This window comes from Rhincodon typus, chromosome 27 (assembly GCF_021869965.1).
Source record: "Rhincodon typus isolate 14 chromosome 27, sRhiTyp1.1, whole genome shotgun sequence".
NCBI lineage: Eukaryota > Metazoa > Chordata > Chondrichthyes > Orectolobiformes > Rhincodontidae > Rhincodon > Rhincodon typus.
In genome coordinates, this window is record NC_063358.1 from 42227813 (window position 1) to 42248782 (window position 20970).

Genomic DNA, 20970 nt, shown 5'->3' on the forward strand with positions numbered 1-20970 from the left:
CCACACTCCCCTCCAGCCCCACCTCACCCGGCACTTTTCCCTGCAACTGCAGGAAGTGCTACACCTGCCCCTACACCTCCCCCCTCACCCCCATCCCAGGCCCTAAGAAGACTTTCCACATCAAGCAGATGTTCACCTGCACATCTGCTAATGTGGTATACTGCATCCGCTGTACCCGTTGTGGCCTCCTCTACATCGGGGAAACCAAGCGGAGGCTTGGGGACCGCTTTGCAGAACGCCAACACTCGGTTCACACTAAACTGCACCTCCCAGTCGCGAACCATTTCAACTCCCCCTCTCATTCCGCAGACGACATGTCCATCCTGGGCCTCCTGCAGTGCCACAACGATGCTACCCAAAGGTTGCAGGAACAGCAACTCATATTCCGCTTGGGAACCCTGCAGCCCAATGGTATCAATGTGGACTTCACAAGCTTCAAAATCTCCCCTCCCCCCAACCGCATCCCAAAACCAGTCCAGCTCTTCCCCGCCTCCCTAACCTGTCCTTCCTCCCACCTATCCCCTCCTCCCACCTCAAGCCGCACCCCCATCTCCTACCTACTAACCTCATCCTGCCCCCTTGACCTGTCCGTCCTCCCTGGACTGACCTATCTCCTCCTACCTCCCCACCTACACTCACCTTTACTGGCTCCATCCCCGCCTCTTTGACCGGTCTGTCTCCTCTCCACCTATCTTCTCCTCTATCCATCTTCTGTCTGCCTCTCCCCTCTCCCTATTTATTTCAGAACCCCCTTCCCCTCCCCCATTTCTGAAGAAGGGTCTAGGCCCGAAACGTCAGCCTTCCTGCTCCTCTGATGCTGCTTGGCCTGCTGTGTTCATCCAGCTCTACACCTTGTTATCTCAGATTCTCCAGCATCTGCAGTTCCTACTATCTCAGACCCAGGTCTCTGTTGTGTATTAACAATGGTATAATATCATGGGAAACATAGTACATTACACTTCAAACACTGGTGTGTGATTCTTTCTGAGTACTGACCTGGCAAAGCTTTAGTGCCAGGCTTTGGGGTCAGTCCTCTGGCTTGAATAATCTCCACCTCTAGCTGACCACTTCGGTCAGCCATTCCAATATGAATATCACCTGCAGTAGAGAGATACATTGATTAGATCACAACACGAGCATCAGTGAGTGTGGAAACCAAATCAAAATCCCTCAATTAGATTCCAGTCTGTAACTCACTCCCAGGAATCGATTATTCTATGTATAAACTCCCGAACCTCTCGATTAGATTCAAGTCTCTAACTCTCTCCCAGGAATCTGTTAACCCATATATAAACTCCCTTAACCTATTGATTAGATTCCAGTTTGTAACTCACTTCCAGCAATCTGTTAATCTATACATAAATCCCCTGAACCCCTCAATCAGACTCCAGAGTCTGTAACTCACTCCCAGGGATCTGTTATTCTATACGTAATTCTCTCGATTAGTTTCCAGACTGTAACTCACTCCCAGGATCTGTTATTCTATACGTAATCCTCTCGATTAGTTTCCAGTCTGTAACTCATTCTCAGGATCTGTTATTCCATATATAAACCACCCCGATCCCCTCGATTAGATTCCAATCCATAACTTATTACTAGGTATCCGTTGTTCTATATGTAAATCACCTCAAACTGACTGAATGCCTTGCTTCGATTTCAGTCCTAGGTAACATATTCTATTTATAAACAAGCTGATTTTTCAATTGGATACCAGTGGTTTATTAAGGTGTTAATTCCAGAGATGTTCCAGTAATGGGTTAAATTCCTGCAGTGACCTGTACTTGTGCAGTCTGAAAGTTGTGTCATTATATGTGAACACGTCTGCTGTTTGCTGATATATGTTTGCTTGTGCTCTCACTTTCAGGAACTGCATGACTTTTAACCTCAACCCTTTGACCTCCCTCAATGTTCTCAATCTCCTGTGAAGATCCTCATCTGGTGCTTATTAAATCCTTTCTAGACTTGAACATGCTCACACTTTTCCCAAATAATGTCATACACTTTGTAATTTTTGGGTCTCCTCATTCAGGCGCTACAATAAAAGTTGTCCTTGATTCTTACTCTCCACATCGTTTTGATTCTGGATAGGCCTTGACTGCAGTGCTGTGTCTAACCTTCAGCACCACCATGGGAAGGATTGACAAGGCCTTGGAGATGCCAGGGGTTTTACTGGGATTGTTCCAGGGATGAGGGGCTTTGGTTGTTTGGAGAAACTGGGATTGTTCTCCTTCGAGAAGGTTCGGGGAAGATGTTATAGAGACATTCAAAGCATGAAGAATAAATAAAGATAATTATCTTTTCCCATGACAGACATGACACAAACAAAAGGACACGGACTTGTAATGGTTATCCAGACAAGAAAAGAGATATAATGAGCAACGTTCCCTCTGGTGTTTTTTTCCAGAAGTGGAAGGCAATGCGTTGGCATGCTGGTTGCAATGTGCCTCTAATACAACAACTCAGATTCTTATATACAATCTGGATGCTATATTTACTTTGATCATAGATACATTATACACATAGTTGACCGAATCACCGGCTAGCAGCCTGGCTGACGTGAGCGTGTACAGGGAGTGAGATGGAGACCTTGCTGTCTTAAAGGGATAGCACCTCTCCGGCATCTGTGCAATAACACAACATCCCTCTTTAGTTCTTTTGAAGGATAGGAAATATCTACAGCACAATACAGTCCTTTTACCAGCAGCAAAACTCAGTTATGTAGCTTTACTCTGTAGTGTGCAATTTACCATTGTGAATGGATCTGTATCATGAATTATAAACGTCTGCTCGTTATCGGGTGACATGCTCAGAGTCACCATCTTTTAGGACAGGTAGTTGATCATGTCACTTAGGGTCCATTAGGATGAGATTGTGGAGTACTTGGAAGAACATAGTAAAATAGGGCTGAGTCAGTGCAGCTTCATCAAGGGGAGGTAATACCTGACAAATCTGTTAGAATTCTTTGAGGATGTAATGAGCAAGTTAGACAATGGAGACCCAGTGGATATGATCTGTTTGGATTTACAGAAGGTCTTTAACAAGGTGCCACACAGGAGGCTGCTGAGAAAGATAAGAGCCCATGGTGTTAGGGACAAGGTACTGGCATGCATTGAGGATTGGCTGTCTGGCAGAAAGTAGAGAGTGGGGATAAAGGGGTCCTTCTCAGGATGGCAGCTGGTGACTAGTGTAGTTCTGCAGGGGTCAGTGTTGAGACCACAACTATTCACATTATACATTAACAATCTGGGAAAAGGAGCTGAGGGCATTGTTGCTCAATTTACAGATGACACAGAGATAGAATCATAGAATCCCTACAGTGTGGAAACAGGCCCTTCAGCCCAACAAGTCCACACCAAACCTCAGAGCATTCCCCTCTAACCCACCTAATCGACACATCCCTGAACACTAGGGGCAATTTAGCATGGCGAATTCACCTAGCGTGCACATCTTTGGAGTGTGGGAGGAAACCTATACAGACACGGGGAGAATGTGCAAACTCCACACAGACAGTTGCCCAAGAGTGGGATTGAACCCGGGTCCCTGGCGCTGTGAGACAGTAGTGCTAACCACTGAGCCACCATGTCACCGCGATAGTGGAGGGATAAGTAGTGTTGAGGACGTGGTGAAGCTGCAGAAGGACTTGGATAGGCTAGGAGAATGGGCAAAGAAACGGCAGATGGAATACAATGTGGCAAAGTGTGAGATTATACACTGTGGTAGGAAGAGTACAGGTATAAACTACTTTCTAAACGGGGAAAGGCTTCAGATATCTGAAGCACAAAGGGACTTGGGAGTCCTAGTTCAGGATTCTCTTAAGGTTAACATGCAGGTTCAGTTGATGGTTAGGAAGGCAAATGCAATATTAGCATTTATTTCAAGTGGGCTAGAATACAAGAGCAGAGATATACAGCTGAGGCTGTATAAGGCTCTGCTCAGACCACATTTGGAATTTTATGGGCAGCTCTGGGCCCTGTATCTAAGGAAGGATGTGCTGGCATTGGAAAGGGGATCCAGAGGAGGTCTACAATAATCATTCCAGGGATGAAGGGCTTGTCATATGAGGAGCAGTTGAGGATTCTGGGTCAGTACTCAATGGAGTTTAAAACGATAAGGGGGAAATCTGATTGAAACCTACAGAAAACTGAGCGACCTGGTTAAAGTGGACACAGGGAAGATGTTTCCATTAGTAGGAGAGACTAGGGCACAGCCTCTGTGAAGGGGCGATCCTTTAGAACAGAGGTGAAGAGGAATTTCTTCAGCCAGAGGATGGTTAATCTGTGCAACTCATTGCCACAGAAAGCTCTGGAGGCCAAGTCATTGCGTGTATTTCGGACAGAGATACATAGGTTCTCGATTGGTAAGGGGATCAAGGGTTATGAGGAGAAGGCAGGAGAATCGGGTTGAGAAACATATCAACCGTGATTGAGTGGCAGAGCAGACACAAATAGACCAAATGGCCTAATTCTGCTCTGATATCTTATGGTCTTATGTAAAACTCAAATGTGTTGGCTGTTTCCTTGTAGGATTTGGCCATTGTTTGTGACAAAGTCATACAACCTGAGCTGGATACGGTATTGGAGTATCTTGCTGTGAACTCAAGTATTCACATGAAGAATTCAAACTCTGAAACTTCATTCTACTTCAATTTGGGACAACTGCATGCACACTAGTGGATCATGCTCTTTTACAATTTTCTCCCTTCTTTCCAACAATACATTGTGCCTATGTGGGTTTGGGCTGTGTTGTTGCAGTTATACAGGGACTTTGTGAGGCCACACCTAGAATATTGTGTGCAGTTTTGGTCTCCTTTTTTGAGGAAGGATGCTCTTGCTCTCGAGGGAGGGCAGCAAAGGTTTACCAGGCTGATTCCGGGAATGGTGGGACTGAAATATGAGGAGAGATTGACTGGGTTGGGATTGTTTTCGCTAGAGTTCAGACATTTTTTTTCTTTATTCATTCACGGGATGAGGGTGTCACTGCCCAGCCAGCATTTATCGCCCATCCCTACCTGCCCAGAGGGCAGTTCAGAGTCAACAACATTGCTGTGGGCCTGGAGTCCCATTGTAGGCCAGACCAGGTAAGGATGGCAGTTTCCTTCCCTAAAAGACATTAGTGAACCAGACGGATTCACGGTCATCACTAGATTCTTAACTCCAGATATTTAATGAATTCAAATTCCACCATTGGCTGTGCTGGGATTCAAACCCAGATCCCCAGAACATTAGCTGGGTCTCTGGATTAACAGTCCAGCAATAACACCACTATGCCATCACCTAAGTCTCATAGAGACTTATAAAATTCTAACAGGACTGGACAGGGTAGATGCAGGGAGGATGTTCCCGATGGTGGGTGTGTCCAGAACCAGGGGTCACAGTGTGAGGATTTGGGGTAGACCATTTAGGACGGAGATGAGGAGACATTTCTTCACCCAAAGAGTGGTGAGCCTGTGGAATTCATTACCACAGGAAGTAGTTGATGCCAAAACATTGAATGTATTTAAGAGGCGGCTAGATATAGCACTTGGGGCGAATGGGATCAAAGGTTATGGGGAGAGAGCAGGATTAGCCCATTGAGTTGGACGATCAGCCATGATCGTGAAGAATGGCAGAGCAGGCTCAAAGGGCTGAATGGCCTCCTCCTGCTCCTATCTTCTATGTTTCTATGTTTCTATTGGAGCTGCTGGCTAAATGGTTGCCTTGAAGTGAAGCTCATAAATTTAATATGGCTATCCAAAAATCCTGGCAAGCAACTTTGACTTTGATGAAGATGGTCTTCTCTGTGAGAACAGTGTGTTCTGTAAGACCATTGGATTGGGGATAGTGGGGAGAGGAGGTGAAAGGTTGAATACCCCACTCATCATACATGTTTTGGAAGGATTTAATAAAGGGCTATGGACTGCTGTTGAACACAATTTGTTGAGGAACCCCAAACATACTGAATATGGTGACTAATTTACCAAGGCCTGTCACATAAGTGGTAGCTTTGATCTATCTCATGAAAGGGAATTGGTGAAATAATCAGTCTCCAATATCTAGTCTTGACATGGAAGCTATCAGTCACAATCCTGTACCACGGTTCAGATGGAAATTTGTGTTTAAGGAGAGGTTCTCTCAATTGTGAGTTCGATGGAGTCAACATGTTTCACAAAATTTGATCAGTTGATCAATATCCTGATTGATGCCAGGCCGGTAAATAGAATCATGTGACAATCTCTTGTCTTTGTCTGTGTCCATGCAACCTACGCATATCTGGTTGAGCATAACCCAATACAGAGATTGTGGAATAATCATTTGTTTGTCTTCAATAATTGCATTCCTCAAGAATCCTAGTTAGTTTTGGAATGGCCAGACAGGTGCTCACTTGGATACTCACTGAATGTGTTCAGCCACCTGATGATGACCTTCTTGAGCTATTTAAGAAGGGAGGGGAAACAGGAAACTATAGGCCAGTTAGCTTGATGGAAGGTGTTAAAATTGATCATTAACCGGTTATAGCTGCACATTTAGAAAACCTCAAGGTGATCAGGAAGAGTCAGCATGGTTTTGTTAAAGGGAAATAATATTTAAGCAATTTGATGGAGCTCTTTGAAGGAGTAACAATTACTGTGGATAAAAAGAAACTGTAGACATATTCTCTTTTGATAAGATGCCACATAAAAATTATGAGCAGCCCTGACGGAGTAGATAAGGAGAAACTGTTCCTGCTTGTTACAGGAAAAAAAACTGAAGATTTAAAGTGAGGTGCAAATGAAGCAAGAGTGATGTGAAAAAAAATGTTTTTCACAGAGGAGGTAGTAACACTGCCTGGAAATGTGATGGAGGCAGAGTCGATTGAGACATTCAAGCAGGTATGGATGGTTATTTGGATAGAAACAGTATGTCGGATAATGACTCTAGGCAATAGAACCAGTGCAGATACATTGGGCTGAATGGCCTCCTGTGCACCATAACAATTCTGTGATTCTGTGACATCACAGATTATGGTGGAAAATGAAAGCTCATAGTGTAGGGGATAGCATATTGGCTTGGACAGAAAGTTGGCTGTCTGGCAGAGAACAGAAGGGATGCAAGACCGAGGGGAGTGAAGGCATTATGGCTAAATATGCAGACAACACCAAGTGGGTATGTAAGTCTGCTAAGAGGAAGAGTCATCTGTGAGCCTGCACTTTGAGATCATAAAACCATTAAAAGACATAGGAACAGAAGTAGGCCATTCAGTCCATAAAGTCTGCTCCACCATTCAATAAGACCATGTTTGATCTGATAATCCTCAACTCCACTTCCCTGCCGATTCCCCATAACGCTCGATTCCCTTACTGATGAAAAAACTGTCTCAGCCCTGAATATACTTACTGACCCAGCCTTGACTGCCCTCTGTGGTAAAGCATTCCACAGATTCACTACCCTCTGAGAGAAGAAATTCCTCCTCATCTCTGTCTTAAGTGGGTGATCACTTATTCTGAGATTATGCCGTCTGGTCCTAGACTGTTCCAAAGGGAAACAACTTCACCACATCTACCCTGTCAATTCCCCTAAAAATCTTATGTGTGTCAATAAGGCTGCTTCTTATTTTTCTAAATTCCACTCAATACAGGCCCTATGTATTGAACCTCTGCTCATAAGACAGTCCCTCTATAACTGGGATCAACCTAGTGAACCTGCTTTGAGCTGCCTCCAATGCCAGTTTCCTTAGATATTGGGGCCAAAGTTGTTCACATTATTCTGGATGTGGTCAAACTAATAATGCCTTATGTAGTTTTACCAGGACTTCCCAATTTTCATTCTCCATTTCCTTTGAAATAGAGACCAACACCCCATTTGCCTGCCCTATGACCCACTGAACCTCGATGCCAGCATTTGTGATTTATAGACGAGGATTCCCAAAACCCTCAGTACTGCAGCTGTCTGCAATCTTTACCCATTTAAATATTATTCAGCTCCTCTATTTTTCTTGCCAAAGTGCATAATCTCACAATTTCCCATATTATATTCCATCTGCCAGGTGTTTTCCCATTCGCCTAACCCGTCTATATCCCTCTACAGACTCTGCATCACCCTTACCACTTGCATTACATGTTAATATACTGGAATTAATTGTGGGCCCAGAGCTGATCCATGTGGCACTCCATTAGTTACAGGTTACCAACCTCAAAATACCTCCCTTATCACAACCCTCTGTCTTCTAACAGTTAGCTAATCCTCTAACCATGCTAATATACAACCCCCAATACCATGGCCTCTTATTAAATAGTTTAATATGTGGTATCTTATTGATTGCCTTTTTAAAAGGCTGCATTTATTGACACCAACGCATGTACGCTATGCACCTCATAAATTCACAATGTATAGTTAAATGTGCACAGGGGCAATGTGGGGAATGCAGCCCCAGGGGGATTTGTCCTCATTGCCAACCCCATCCTGACTCCCTCAGTCTCGCACCTTCATTCTCCCCTCTATCTATCACCCTCACTACCCCCACATCCTCACTACCCAATCTCCCATTCTCCATCTCGTGCCCTCACTCTCCCCCGCCCTCTCACTTTTCCGATTATGCACCCTCACTTCCCCCTCCATCCTAAATGCTCACTCTCCTCATTCCTTTACTCCCCCACTCCATCTCATATGCTCACTGTCACCCATGCCCTCTGTGTCCTCACTCCCCTTCCCCCACCCTCACTCCCACCCCACCCCCACCACCCCCATTTTGAATCCTCACTCTTCCCATCCTCTCATTCCACAACCCAGCCTGGATCCTCACTCTCTCCATTCTCACACTTGCTCCACTCTAACCCACATGCTCACTGTCCCCCGTGCCCTCACGACACCCCACATCCTCAATCCCACACTCATGGCCTCACTCCCCTCCCACCGCATCTTCACTCCCCTCTGCAGCCTTCCAATACCCATAACCACTTACTGCCCCCATACCCACTTGCTGCTCCCATACTCACCTGCTGCTAGCTGGGTTTTTCTACATGTTCACCAATGTAACATAGAACATAGAACAGTACAGCACAGTACAGGTCCTTCGGCCCACAATGTTGTGCTGAACTTTTACCCTAATCCTAAGGTCTATCTAACCTCCATCCCTACCTTATACTATCATCCATATGCCTATCTAATAGCCGCTTAAATGCCCCTAATGAGGCCGACTCCACTACCCTCTCCGGCAATGCATTCCACGCCCCGACCACTCTCTGAGTGAAGAACCCACCTCTGACATCTCCCCTATATCTATCTCCACTCACTTTAAAACTATGCCCCCTCGTAATAGCTACCTCCACCCTAGGAAAAAGTCTCTGGCTGTCCACTCTATCTATACCTCTGATCATTTTGTACACCTCTATCAAGTTACCTCTCATCCTTTGTCATTCTAAAGAGAAAAGGCTTAGCTCTCTCAAACGTTCCTCGTAAGACCTTCCCTCCATTCCAGGCAACATCCTGGTAAATCTCCTCTGCACCTTTTCCAACGCTTCCACATCTTTCTTGTAATGAGGTGACCAGAACTGGACACAATACTCCAGATGTGGCCAAACCAGGCTTTTGTACAGCTGGAGCATAACTTCACGGCTCTTGAACTCAATCCCTCTATTAATGAAAGCTAACACACCATACGCCTTCTTAACAACTCTATCCACCTGGGTGGCAGCTTTCAGGGAACTGTGGACATGACCCCAAGATCCCTCTGCTCCTTCACACTGCCAAGAATCTTTCCGTTAACCCTGTATTCTGCTTTCAAGTTTTTCCTTCCAAAATGAATCACCTCACACTTTTCAGGGTTAAACCCCATCAGCCACTTCTCAGCCCAGCTCTGTATCCTATCAATGTCCCTTCGTAACCTAGAACAGCCCTCCGCACTGTCCACAACGCGACCCACCTTCATATCGTCTGCGAACTTACTAATCCACCCTTCCACTCCTTCATCCAAATCAATTACAAAAATCACAAATAGAAGAGGACCCAGAACAGATCCTTGTGGTACACCACTTGTAACTGAGCACCATGTTGAATATTTTCCGTCCACTACCACCTTTTGTCTTGTACGGGTCAGCCAATTCTGAATCCAATCTGCCACATTTCCCCCTATCCCATGCCTCCTTACCTTCTGCATGAGCCTACCATGGGGAACCTGATCAAACGCCTTACTTAAATCCATGTATACCACATCCACTGCTCTACCTTCATCCACGTGTTTGGTCACCTCTTCAAAGAATTCAATAAGGTTTGTGAGGCATGATCTACCCCTCACAAATCCATGCTGACTATCATGAATCAAACTGTGCCTTTCCAAGCGATCATAAATCCTATCTCTCAGAGCCCTTTCCAATAATTTGCCCACCACTGACGTAAGAGAACATAAGCCACAGAAAGCTGGGTACATATTGAATCAACTATCTGGAAGTTGACTGATAATTATGTGCATTAATTTGACATTTTGGACTTACATATACAGATTGGGTGCTATGCTAACTCAGATTACAGTTACATTATTTACATAACGGACTGAATGATCAGCTTGCAGACTGATTGCTGACTGACAGAGTGTACAGACATAGTGAGGTGGAAAACTTTCATACTACAGGGTCACAAGTCATGTTTTTGTCCAGCTGTCTTACAGCCATCTTTCTAGGATCTGTGGAACGACAGAAAAAACTATAAAAGACAAATCTGAAAGGGTCTGGGGAGAAATGGGCTGGTGGTAGTGGTGTTGGGGGCAGGGTGGGGAGCTGGAAATTGAGGTAGGATTAATTTAAACCAAGTTACTGACATAATGAACCTTCTGTCATTCTTCCATGAGATGTTAAAACGTGGATCCTATGTATCTCAAGCATCAAAACTCAACCATAGTTTTGTTTTCTTGTCACTCTTCCGTGTTCTGTTTGGAACAGTGAAAGGGTGGCAACATTTACAGTGAGTTAAGTGTAGGTTATGCACTGATTGCTCTAACGGAGACCTTCCTGATGAGTGCATGACTCTGCTTTTTCCTGCTCCACACTCTGTCTCTCTGCTCTTTCCCTTTCCGGTCTCTCCAGGGTCTAAAATGGTTAATGTTTGATTGTGCATATTTAGCCCAAACCACTGTGATGAGATCACAGTGATCACATTGTCAAAGTTGCTAAGAAACATGATCAATAGTGGAAACCACAGCACAGGATCTTGTGTGATCCCACCAGTCACATTGGCCAGTTTGAGTCCCTGCTGGTTCTCTCTATTCGCTGTCTCAAGGAGCTCCACTGATTCCAGGTCAATCATTCCATAAGCTTCAGCTTTAACTAACAGTCTTTAATGGGGGACTTTTTTAAACAGCTCCAATTATTTAACAGCCAGAGACGCTCTGCTACGTGTCTTCTTAGTCACCTCCTCAAAAGATACATAGACCTTCTATTTACTGAGTGCAGTACTGTGCCCTTACAGGTGGCCAATGGGATCCCTCGGGAAGCCACAGTACATTGACTCCGCAAGAACTGTTCAGGAAGTTTAACCTTCCAATCAACAATTACCCAGCTTCTGGAACCCTTTGAAGAGTCTCCAACTGCGCATTTGGATCAGAGATTCTAGAGGTTAGTGATCCACTTTAAACTTGGATCATCACCCAGGAATGGTTAGAGGATTAAAATCCAGTCTAACTCCTGAGTAACTACAAAAGTGAACCCCTCCAACGGCCCCACCGAACAATCTCAGCATCACTCCCAAACAGCCTGATACAAACCTCCCCTAATATCTCCTACAACCCAATTCACCCTACCTGAAAAACCTAGCATCCTCCCCAAAACCAACATGGACTCTCCCCAGCCATGGTTAGTCTCACCTGACCTGATGTCCATCCATCCCTGAGCCAACAACCTTTCAGACTGAACCTGACACATCTCTGATCTGACAGCCCCTTCGATGCAACTTCCCCCGTAACCTAAACACCCCCTTGAGATAACCCCCCCTCCACCACCGCCAACTACCCAAATCTTGCCTGATCCAACACACCCCCATCCCACTCCTAAACCTCCCTCTCCGACCAAATCTACCTACTCACCCACCAAATTCCCATCCAATCCTTTCATCCACTAACCTGCCACTCTACCATCACCCATGTACCTTATATGCATGTTCTGTCCTTGTCAAAGATACTTTGGACCTTTAAACGTCAGAATACAGCAGCTATTGCTGTAAAGTGGTATGGCTTGACCTCTAGTCCTGATTGTGCATTGCAGTTGAAGGCTCCCAGATCATGAGTCTCCAGTTGGCAATTCACAATGTTCTGGGTTAGAGGGGGTAAAAAGGAGCAAGTGGCAATCCCAGTATGATTGGCCCTCACAGGGAAATTCAGTCCAATCAGATTTGTTGGGTTTTCTCTGATCAGCTGAAACATTTCAAGGTGCTCAGTCTGTCGATTGTTAATTTCTCTTGTTTCCTGTCAACTGATATTGGGTTAACTAGTTACTGCGTTAAACTGATCTATATTTCCAATGCTTCCTTTGTAGAATGATATTTCTAATCAAAAGGATGATTACTAAATCGAGAGAGCCTCTTATTCAAAATGCAAAACATTTTGCTCGACACGGCTAATCAGACATATTGGATTTGGGAACTCCACAGCTGAAGATGGACAAATGGACGGTGAGGTCTCAACTTTATTAGACATTGTTCTAACAACTTGGTAGAATAGAGTGAGAAACCTACCCATGGAAGGTGCTGCCAATGTCTGTCTCCCCACAAGCTGCGCAGGGCCAATTCCATCCAAAAAATCACTGAACTGGCCATCTGCTCCCAGTCGTGCTGTGGGGAAAACCAAACTGTGAAAACAAGAGACAATGGTTAGTGATTGCTCCAAACAGTCTGCATCAGAATGTATGCAGGGGTTCTGGGTGTAGTTGCAATTTGATGACAGTTTTGGAGAGTTTTCTAGGGTTTAGGAAAGGATTACAGAGAGTTTACTGACTTATGGAGAGTTTACTCAGATTTCACTGGTCAGTGATAGTGAAGGAACTGCAATATCATTCTGGTTCAGGATGGTACATGGTTTAGAGGGCAACCTAAAGGTGGTGGCATGTCTGTCCATTTGTTGGCCCTTTTCCTTCTATTGTGGTAGAGGTCATGACTTTGGAAGGAGCTGTCAAAAGAACTTTGGTGAGTTGCTGCAGTGCACCTTGTAAATGCTACTGCCACTGTGCATCAGTGATGGATGGAGTGAATGCTGAAAGTGATGGATGTGGTGCCAATCAAGCGGCTGTTTTGTCCTGGATGGTGTCAAGCTTCTTGAGTGTTGTTGGGGCTGCACCCATCCAGGCAAGTGGGGAGTATTCCATCACACTCCTGACTGGTGCCTTGTAGATGATGGGAAGGCTTTGATGAGTCAGAAGGTGAGTTACTAGCTGCAGGACTCCAGCCTTTGACATGTTCATGCATCCGCAGTATTTACATGGCTGGTGCAGTTCTGTTTCTGGTCCCCAGGATGTTGACAGTGGGGGACTAAGCAATAGTAATGCCATTGAATGTCTTGGGGAGACAGTTAGATTCTCTCTTGTTGGAGCTGGTCATTACCTGGCATTTGTACGGCACGAATATGACTTGTCATATATCAGCCCAATACAATTCTGCTGCTGATGATGGCTGACAGCACCTCATGGATGCCCAGGCTTGAGTTGTTAGGTCTGTTCAAAACCTCGTCCATTTAACACAGTGATAGTATCACACAACATGATAGTGAGTAACCTCAACGTGCAGATGGGGCTCCATCTCCATAAGGACTGTGTGGTGGTTACTCTTACTGAGACAGTCAAGGGCACATGTATCTGTGGCAGACAGTTTATTGACGATGTTCACAGAATTCACAGAATCCCTACAGTATGGAAACAAGCACTTCCACACCAACCCTCAGAGTACTCCACCACCCCCGACCCATCCCCGGACACTATGGGCAATTTAGCATGGCCATTACACCTAACCTGCACATCTTTGGACTGTGGGAGGAAACTGGAACACCCAAAGGAAACCCACACAGACACAGGGAGAATGTGCAAACTCCACACAGACAGTCACCTGAGAGTGGAATTGAACCTGGGTCCCTGGTGCTGTGAGGCAGCAGTGCTAACCACTGGGCACAAATAGTTGTTTCCATCTCATTGGTTCTTTCACCATCTAAGGCTGAGTAAGACTCACTAGCAACCCCCACCCCTTCCATGAGAGCCATCAGCCAGTCAGAGGCTGGAACAGCCCCATTGCCAATAATTGCACTATGATTGGTGGCTGCTCTGGCTAATACTCACCTGGAATTGTTAATGGACTTCCTGATACAACGGGTGAGAGCAGGTTTGGGGTGGAAGGGAAAGGGTCGGGGTGAGAGGAACAGAGGGTCAAAAACAAGCCTCGGGGTGACTTTCCTGGACTTTGCTGATGCCCTGATTGGCACAGGGTGTTTGACAATGAGCGACTGTCCCTCTACCAACCCCTGGCACAGCCAACAGCGGGGCAGCATCTCAAAGGCACAGGAAAGCCGTGCAGCTCCCATCAAACCCTTGAGGCAGCACAGAATCAGGGATATTCAGTGGCAACTGTTCATACATGAGCCACATTGACAAACCTTTTCCCTCATTGGCCCAGGAGGGTTTCCTCTCACTGTGGGAGTGTCGCTGGGTGTAGCAGGACCTCTCCCATGGGACCAGACTCTTTGTTTCCCACTTTGACAAACCACCAGAGCTTAGAAAATACAGCAGCATTCTCTGTTTATAGTTTGGGTAATAACAACAGCTATTTATCATTGCGAGGTAATTATTGCGAAGGGGAAGTTAACTCTCCAAAACGTATTAAATATTTACAGTTTGATAAATTCCATTTTGTTTCATTTCTTCCATGTGACAATACATAAATACTAAAGTTGTTGTAACCTGTAAAAAACAAGATGTGACTGTGTTAACATCTGACCATGGAAAAACAGAGCAGCAACAGGATGCAGTGAATAAACCAGGGCAGCTCCTGGGAACACACAATCTCTATTCTGACAGATTATAAACACCACAGTCTATCAGGTAACTGCATTTGCTAGAATGGGACATCTTTCATATCGCCTGCACTGCTAAGTTGTTGTCTCCTTTTGCTGGATACTCACTTGCCATCAGAGCTGTTACTGTTGGTGCTGCCATCTGTCGATTCTCTGCTGCCTTGCCGTGTCACTCGGTTTCTCATTTCCATAGCAATCCCCGTCTCCGTGCTCCTTCGGATGTTGCTTCGCAATTTCTTTGTAGCTGCTTCTGAAAAGATCAAGGGTGGAAAAATTTAGCACTTGCTCAGTCAATGCCCAGTCTCAATACACCATTAATACCCAGTCTCAGCATGGCCAAAAATATCCATTCTCGATGCCCCATTAATACCCAGTCTCGCATTATACCAATAATACCCAGTATCACTCTGCCCCATTAACGTCCAGTCTCACCGTTAGACATTAGTGCTCAGTCTCATGCCCAATTAATATCCAGTCTCACTCTATCTTTAATAAAGTCTAAATCTGCCCTATTTATATCAATCTAATATTGCCCCGTTAATATCATTTTGCCTTGCACTGGGGTGACAGAGTGTGGGGGAACCAGGGACCGGGAGTACATTCCCATGAGTTAGCAGTGTACAGGAGTGACTGTGTAGGAGTGTCAGGGTGTAGGGGTACCAGTGCTGAGGGCTAGCAAGCACAGGATTACCAGATTATAGAGGTACCAGGCTATAAAGGCAACAGGGCATAGGGATAAAAGAACTAGGCACCAGGGAGCAGGGAATCCAGTGTGTAGGTGTACCAGGGACAGGGTTACCAAGGTGCAGAGGTACCAGGGCATAATGGTACCATGGCTCCTAGACACCATGGAGTGGGGTATAAGGGTGTATGGGTACGAGGGTACGGCAGTACCAGGGCCTGGAGCAAAGAGCACGGGGTACCTGACCATAGGGTAACCCTGTCCCTGTGATGAGGTACCAGGGCACAGGGAAACCAGAGTCAGGGGTAACAGAGCCCAGAGGCAGCATGGCCCAGGGTTACCAGGCACAAGTTTACCAGTGTCCTGTGTTTCCAGCCTCCAGGAACTCAACAAAGATGACTTCAAAAGCATTGCATTGATTGGAAAGTGCTTTGTAAAGTCCTGTGGCCATGAAAGGTCCTGGAGAGAAAGCCAGCCTTTTCTTTAGTTCAGCCTGAAGGTGGAAGGCCACAGGATGGAGGCCTTAGGGCAGACTGCCATGGAATGTGGCTAGTCACTAACTCTTCTAGGAAAGATTGAACTGTTTAACAGATGGGAAACACAACCTCCTCATTACTGAGACTAGGAGATGGATTATTTAACAGTGAGTACTATGAATAGAATTGTCAATATTTAAAAATATCTCGACTATCGGTCCTCCTAACACACATGAACAAATCGTCTTGTGCCTCATTTCCCACTTTGTCTGCAAGAGATCTGGAGACACAGCAACTGAATTTAATTTAATGATGAAGATGAGTGCACAGATGGTCACAGAGAGAGTTCTGCTTCACACAGGTTAATAAACACTTGGAATATTTACATTGTAAGTATGTGTTAGCTGACAGCAATCTGTTCCAGAAATGGAGCTGACATGGAATTGCACCTAAGGAAAAGCCTTCCTGTAGGCCAGGATTTCAAATTTCCTTTATCCCTGTAAACAACGCTGTTAAGAGGGTGCAGCAAGACAAACAAATTATATTTATACAGCATCTTTAATGTAGCAATACTTCACACTAGACTTCCAATAGGATCGTACTGAATTGGTTCTCACCACCTTTCTTCTGTGTGAGGCATTTACAATAATGTGGACTTAAGATCCACCAAATTGAGCTTGTATCAGCTCTATTCCCCCCCACTCCCCACAGTGCCCCCCCACCAACACACTGGTGGCAACATCAGCACTGGGCAAAGCCAGATCAAGTCCACCCCACATCTAATGGGTAGAAATGTGCTGTGTGAAAGGATCCCACCTGATAGAAGTTTAGATTTTCCTTGGCTTGGGCCTACAAGACAAAACTGCCTTTAAATGTCACTCAGACAATGATAAGGATGATTTACATGGGAGATGGAGAGTAGAGGTCAGGGATACTGTCAGAAATGATGAGTGGAACTTTAAAACATGAGATTGCCCAGGTTGGCAGGAAGAATCTAAAAGCAGAATTATTTAAATTGAAATAGTGAGAGTGCAGAATGCTGCAGTACAGAGGGACATGGGTGTACTTGCATATAAATCATAAAAAGTCCACTTACAGGTACAGCATGAATAGGATGGAAAATTGCTAGAGGAATTGAGTATAAAAGTAGGGAGATTTTGCTTCAGCTGTACAGAGTGATGAAAACACTGCACCTGGAGTATTGTGTACAGTTGCGTTGGAACCAAATCAGAAAGGGTGTCTAATGAAGAAAGTTTGAGAAGTTTGAGCCTAAACTCGGTGGTGTTTAGAGAAATGAGACAGAGATGAGGAGGACATGTTTCCTGTCAGGCAGTCTGTAATCTTTGGAATTTTCTCCCACCGAAAGCAGTAGAGGCTCGGTCTTGAATATATTCAAGGTTGAGTGAGCCTGATGTTTAAGTATGAAGGAACTGATGAATGTGGGAAAAGGGGCAGGCAGGAACATGAAGGCCACAATCCGATCAGTCGTTAGCTTATTGAATGGTGGATCAGGCTTGAGGGGCTGAATGGCCGACTCCTGCTCCTGTTACTTCTCTGAAAGAAGCTGTATCTAAAATGAGAGTGCTCGAGGTGGTACTAGGTATCTGAATTGGGATATTAGGGAACTCCGCAACCCTCACAGGCCTCTATGTAAATAAACACAATATAACATTAAAAACTAATGATGCTGGTTGTATTAATTCAGTCCTGAGCTAAGAATGAAAACCATTCATTCTGCCTGAGTTCCTGCCCCAACAATGTTATTCAGATCAATAGGAAAGTGGGTTTTGCTTCCTGGGTCAGTGTTTATTGCACATCCCTAATTGCCCTTGAGAAGGTGGTGGTGTTTTTTAAACTGATGCAGTCCTTGGGGTATGGGGTCAACTACCGTGCTGTTAGGAAGGAGATTCCAGAATTTTGACCCAGTGATACTGAAATAATGGTTATGGGTTTCTAATTCAGCATAGTGTGCGGCTTGGAGGGGAGCTGGTGGTGTTCCTGTGTGTTTGCTGCCCACATTTTACACTATTCTACAGATTCTGATAGACTCAAAGCATCTCGCTGAGAGACCATCCTTCAGGGTCAGCCTCAGGCATTGAGCAATTCCACCATGGAGAGTTATCAGTACAACCACATGTTCAGCAACTGAATGCACACATTGCTGGGGAACTAACCAGTGTTGGTGCCCATCTACCTGCAGAGGTCAGTGTGCTGTGACTGGGCATGAGCAACCAGGGTGTTCCAGCATGGGATTGTACCATCAGGAGATGTAGGACAGAAGTGATGGCTTAGTTGCATTATCGATAGACTATTAATTCAGAGACCCAGGTAATGTTCTGGGGACCTGGGTTCAAATCCTGCCATGGGAAATGGTGGAATTTAGGTTCAATAAATGCCTGGAATTATGAGTGTAATGATGACCATGAAGCAATCGTTTGAAAAACTCATCTGGCTCACTAATGCAAAGAAAATTGCCATCCTTACCTAGTCTGGCCTAAATGTGGCTCCAGACCCATTGCAATGTGGTTGACATGGAACTGTCGTCTGGGCAATTAGGGATAGGTAATAAATACTGGCCTGGCCAGCGATGCCTACATTCTAAGAAGGAATTAACAAAAAACAAAAGAAAACCCAATTCTTTGTATAGCAGACTAGCAGGAGATGATCATTGTGTCTGTTGTGTAGGCTCTTCTTTACATTAGAGTTTATTAGCTCATTACACACAGAACACATCCCAGTAAACTGGTTATAAATTGAATGCAACTGGAGGACACTTGTGTTCCTGTGTCACATCTTCTTCCTGCAGCAGCTTCTCTGTCACACCTTCCTTTCCCAGTTTCAATGGTAACATCCTGATTATTACAAGCCAGTGCCAGCATTACATAATGGCCAATCACAAATCGGTGATAAAGGGATACTGGGTGGAGCACTACCTGGATGGCCAGCTCACTATCACCGGTTCTGTTTCTCCACTTCAAATGAAGTGTATGCCTGACCTCATGTCAGCAATGTCAGAGCTACCTTTTATCCATCCTCTTTAGCCACACAATGAATAATCTTTCTCCACTGAACTCTACTCTCCAACACTCTCACTGTCTGTCCCCTACAAGCCACTCCATGTTTTGATATTATCCATCCACATTGTACTGGGTCTTTCTTCTGCATGTTTTACAACAGTCATGCCTTGCAGCACCTCTTTTTCACAACTGCTTTCCTCGTATTCATAGAACATAGAACATAGAACATTACAGCGCAGTACAGGCCCTTCGGCCCTCGATGTTGCGCCGACCTGTGAAACCAATCTGAAGCCCATCTAACCTAAACTATTCCATTATCATCCATATGTTTATCCAATGACCATTTAAATGCCCTTAAAGTGGGCGAGTCTACTATTTTTGCAGGCAGGGCATTCCACGCCCTTACTACTCTCTGAGTAAAGGACCTACCTCTGACATCTGTCCTATATCTATCACCCCTCAATTTAAAGCTATGTCCCCTCGTGCTAGCCATCACCATCCAAGGAAAAAGGCTCCCACTGTCCACCCTATCTAATCCTCTGATCATCTTGTATGTCTCTATCAAGTCACCTCTTAACCTTCTTCTCTCTAACGAAAACAGCCTCAAGACCCTCAGCCTTTCCTCATAAGACCTTCCCTCCATACCAGGCAACATCCTGGTAAATCTCCTCTGCACCCTTTCCAATGCTTCCACATCCTTCCTATAATGCGGTGACCAGAATTGTACGCAATACTCCAAGTGCGGCCGCGCCAGAGTTTTGTACAGCTGCAACATGACCTCATGGCTCCGAAACTCAATCCCTCTACCAATAAAACCTAACATATTGTACGCCTTCTTAACAACGCTATCAACCTGGGTGCCAACTTTCAGTGATCTATGCACATGGACACCGAGATCTTTCTGCTCATCCACACTACCAAGAATCTTACCATTAGCCCAGTACTCTGTATTCCTGTTACTCCTTCCAAATTGAATCACCTCACACTTTTCCGCATTAAACTCCATTTGCCACCTCTCAGTCCAGCTCTGCAGCTTATCTATGTCCCTCTGTAACCTGCAACATCCTTCCGCACTATCCACAACTCCACCGACTTTGGTGTCATCCGCAAATTTACTAACCCATCCTTCTACGCCCTCATCCAGGTCATTTATAAAAATGACAAACAGCAGTGGCCCCAAAACAGATCCTTGAGGTACACCACTATTCACACCATATACCCAAACCATGTGACCTTTCCGCATATCACTGCCTCAAGAAAGTTCGTTTTAATATCAGCTTTCAAAAGAGCCAGAGACATTTTCAAGAAAGTCAGAATAACACACACAAAAGCTTCACAACAGAATATGATTTAGGTTAGACTGCCTCTGCAGGCTCTGCCTTTCCCAGGCTTCATTACTTTGCAATCATTCACATTAAATAGCATCGACCACACAATCTGCTCTGTTCAGCAGTCTGCCTGTGTCCTCCTCATATCTGCTATTATCCTCCTCATGATGTTGTCAAGCTCTGTGTTTTCTGCAAACTTTGAAATTGCATTCCCAATACCCAAAACCATGTCATTGATAAACAGCAAAAGAAACAATGATCCCCAAATTTTGTCAATATCGGGTTCCCCCTGGTCAGTTCACCATCATGCTCTACCTTTAGTCAATTACATATCCAAGTTGCTATGTGCTTCCATTGTTCAAATAAGTCAACTTTCAAATATTTAGAACATAGTCTTTGAAAACCGATATGTACAATTGTTATCAACAATGCTCTCTGTTACTTCATCACTGATCTCAAGTAGGTTGTTCAGACAG

The 20970-nt window shown here is 45.0% G+C and overlaps 1 protein-coding gene across 1 annotated transcript in view; it reads right to left on the reverse strand.

The window, feature by feature from the left end:
• Positions 1 to 20970, reverse strand: part of rims3 (regulating synaptic membrane exocytosis 3) — a 130038-nt gene that overhangs the window by 15155 nt on the left and 93913 nt on the right. Inside the window, exons 2-4 of the mRNA XM_048613259.1 lie at positions 15100 to 15241; positions 12675 to 12787; positions 997 to 1098 (exon numbers count right to left, since the gene is read on the reverse strand). Of these exons, the coding sequence (XP_048469216.1) occupies positions 997 to 1098; positions 12675 to 12787; positions 15100 to 15241 (357 nt within the window). The remainder of the gene's footprint in view (positions 1 to 996; positions 1099 to 12674; positions 12788 to 15099; positions 15242 to 20970) is intronic.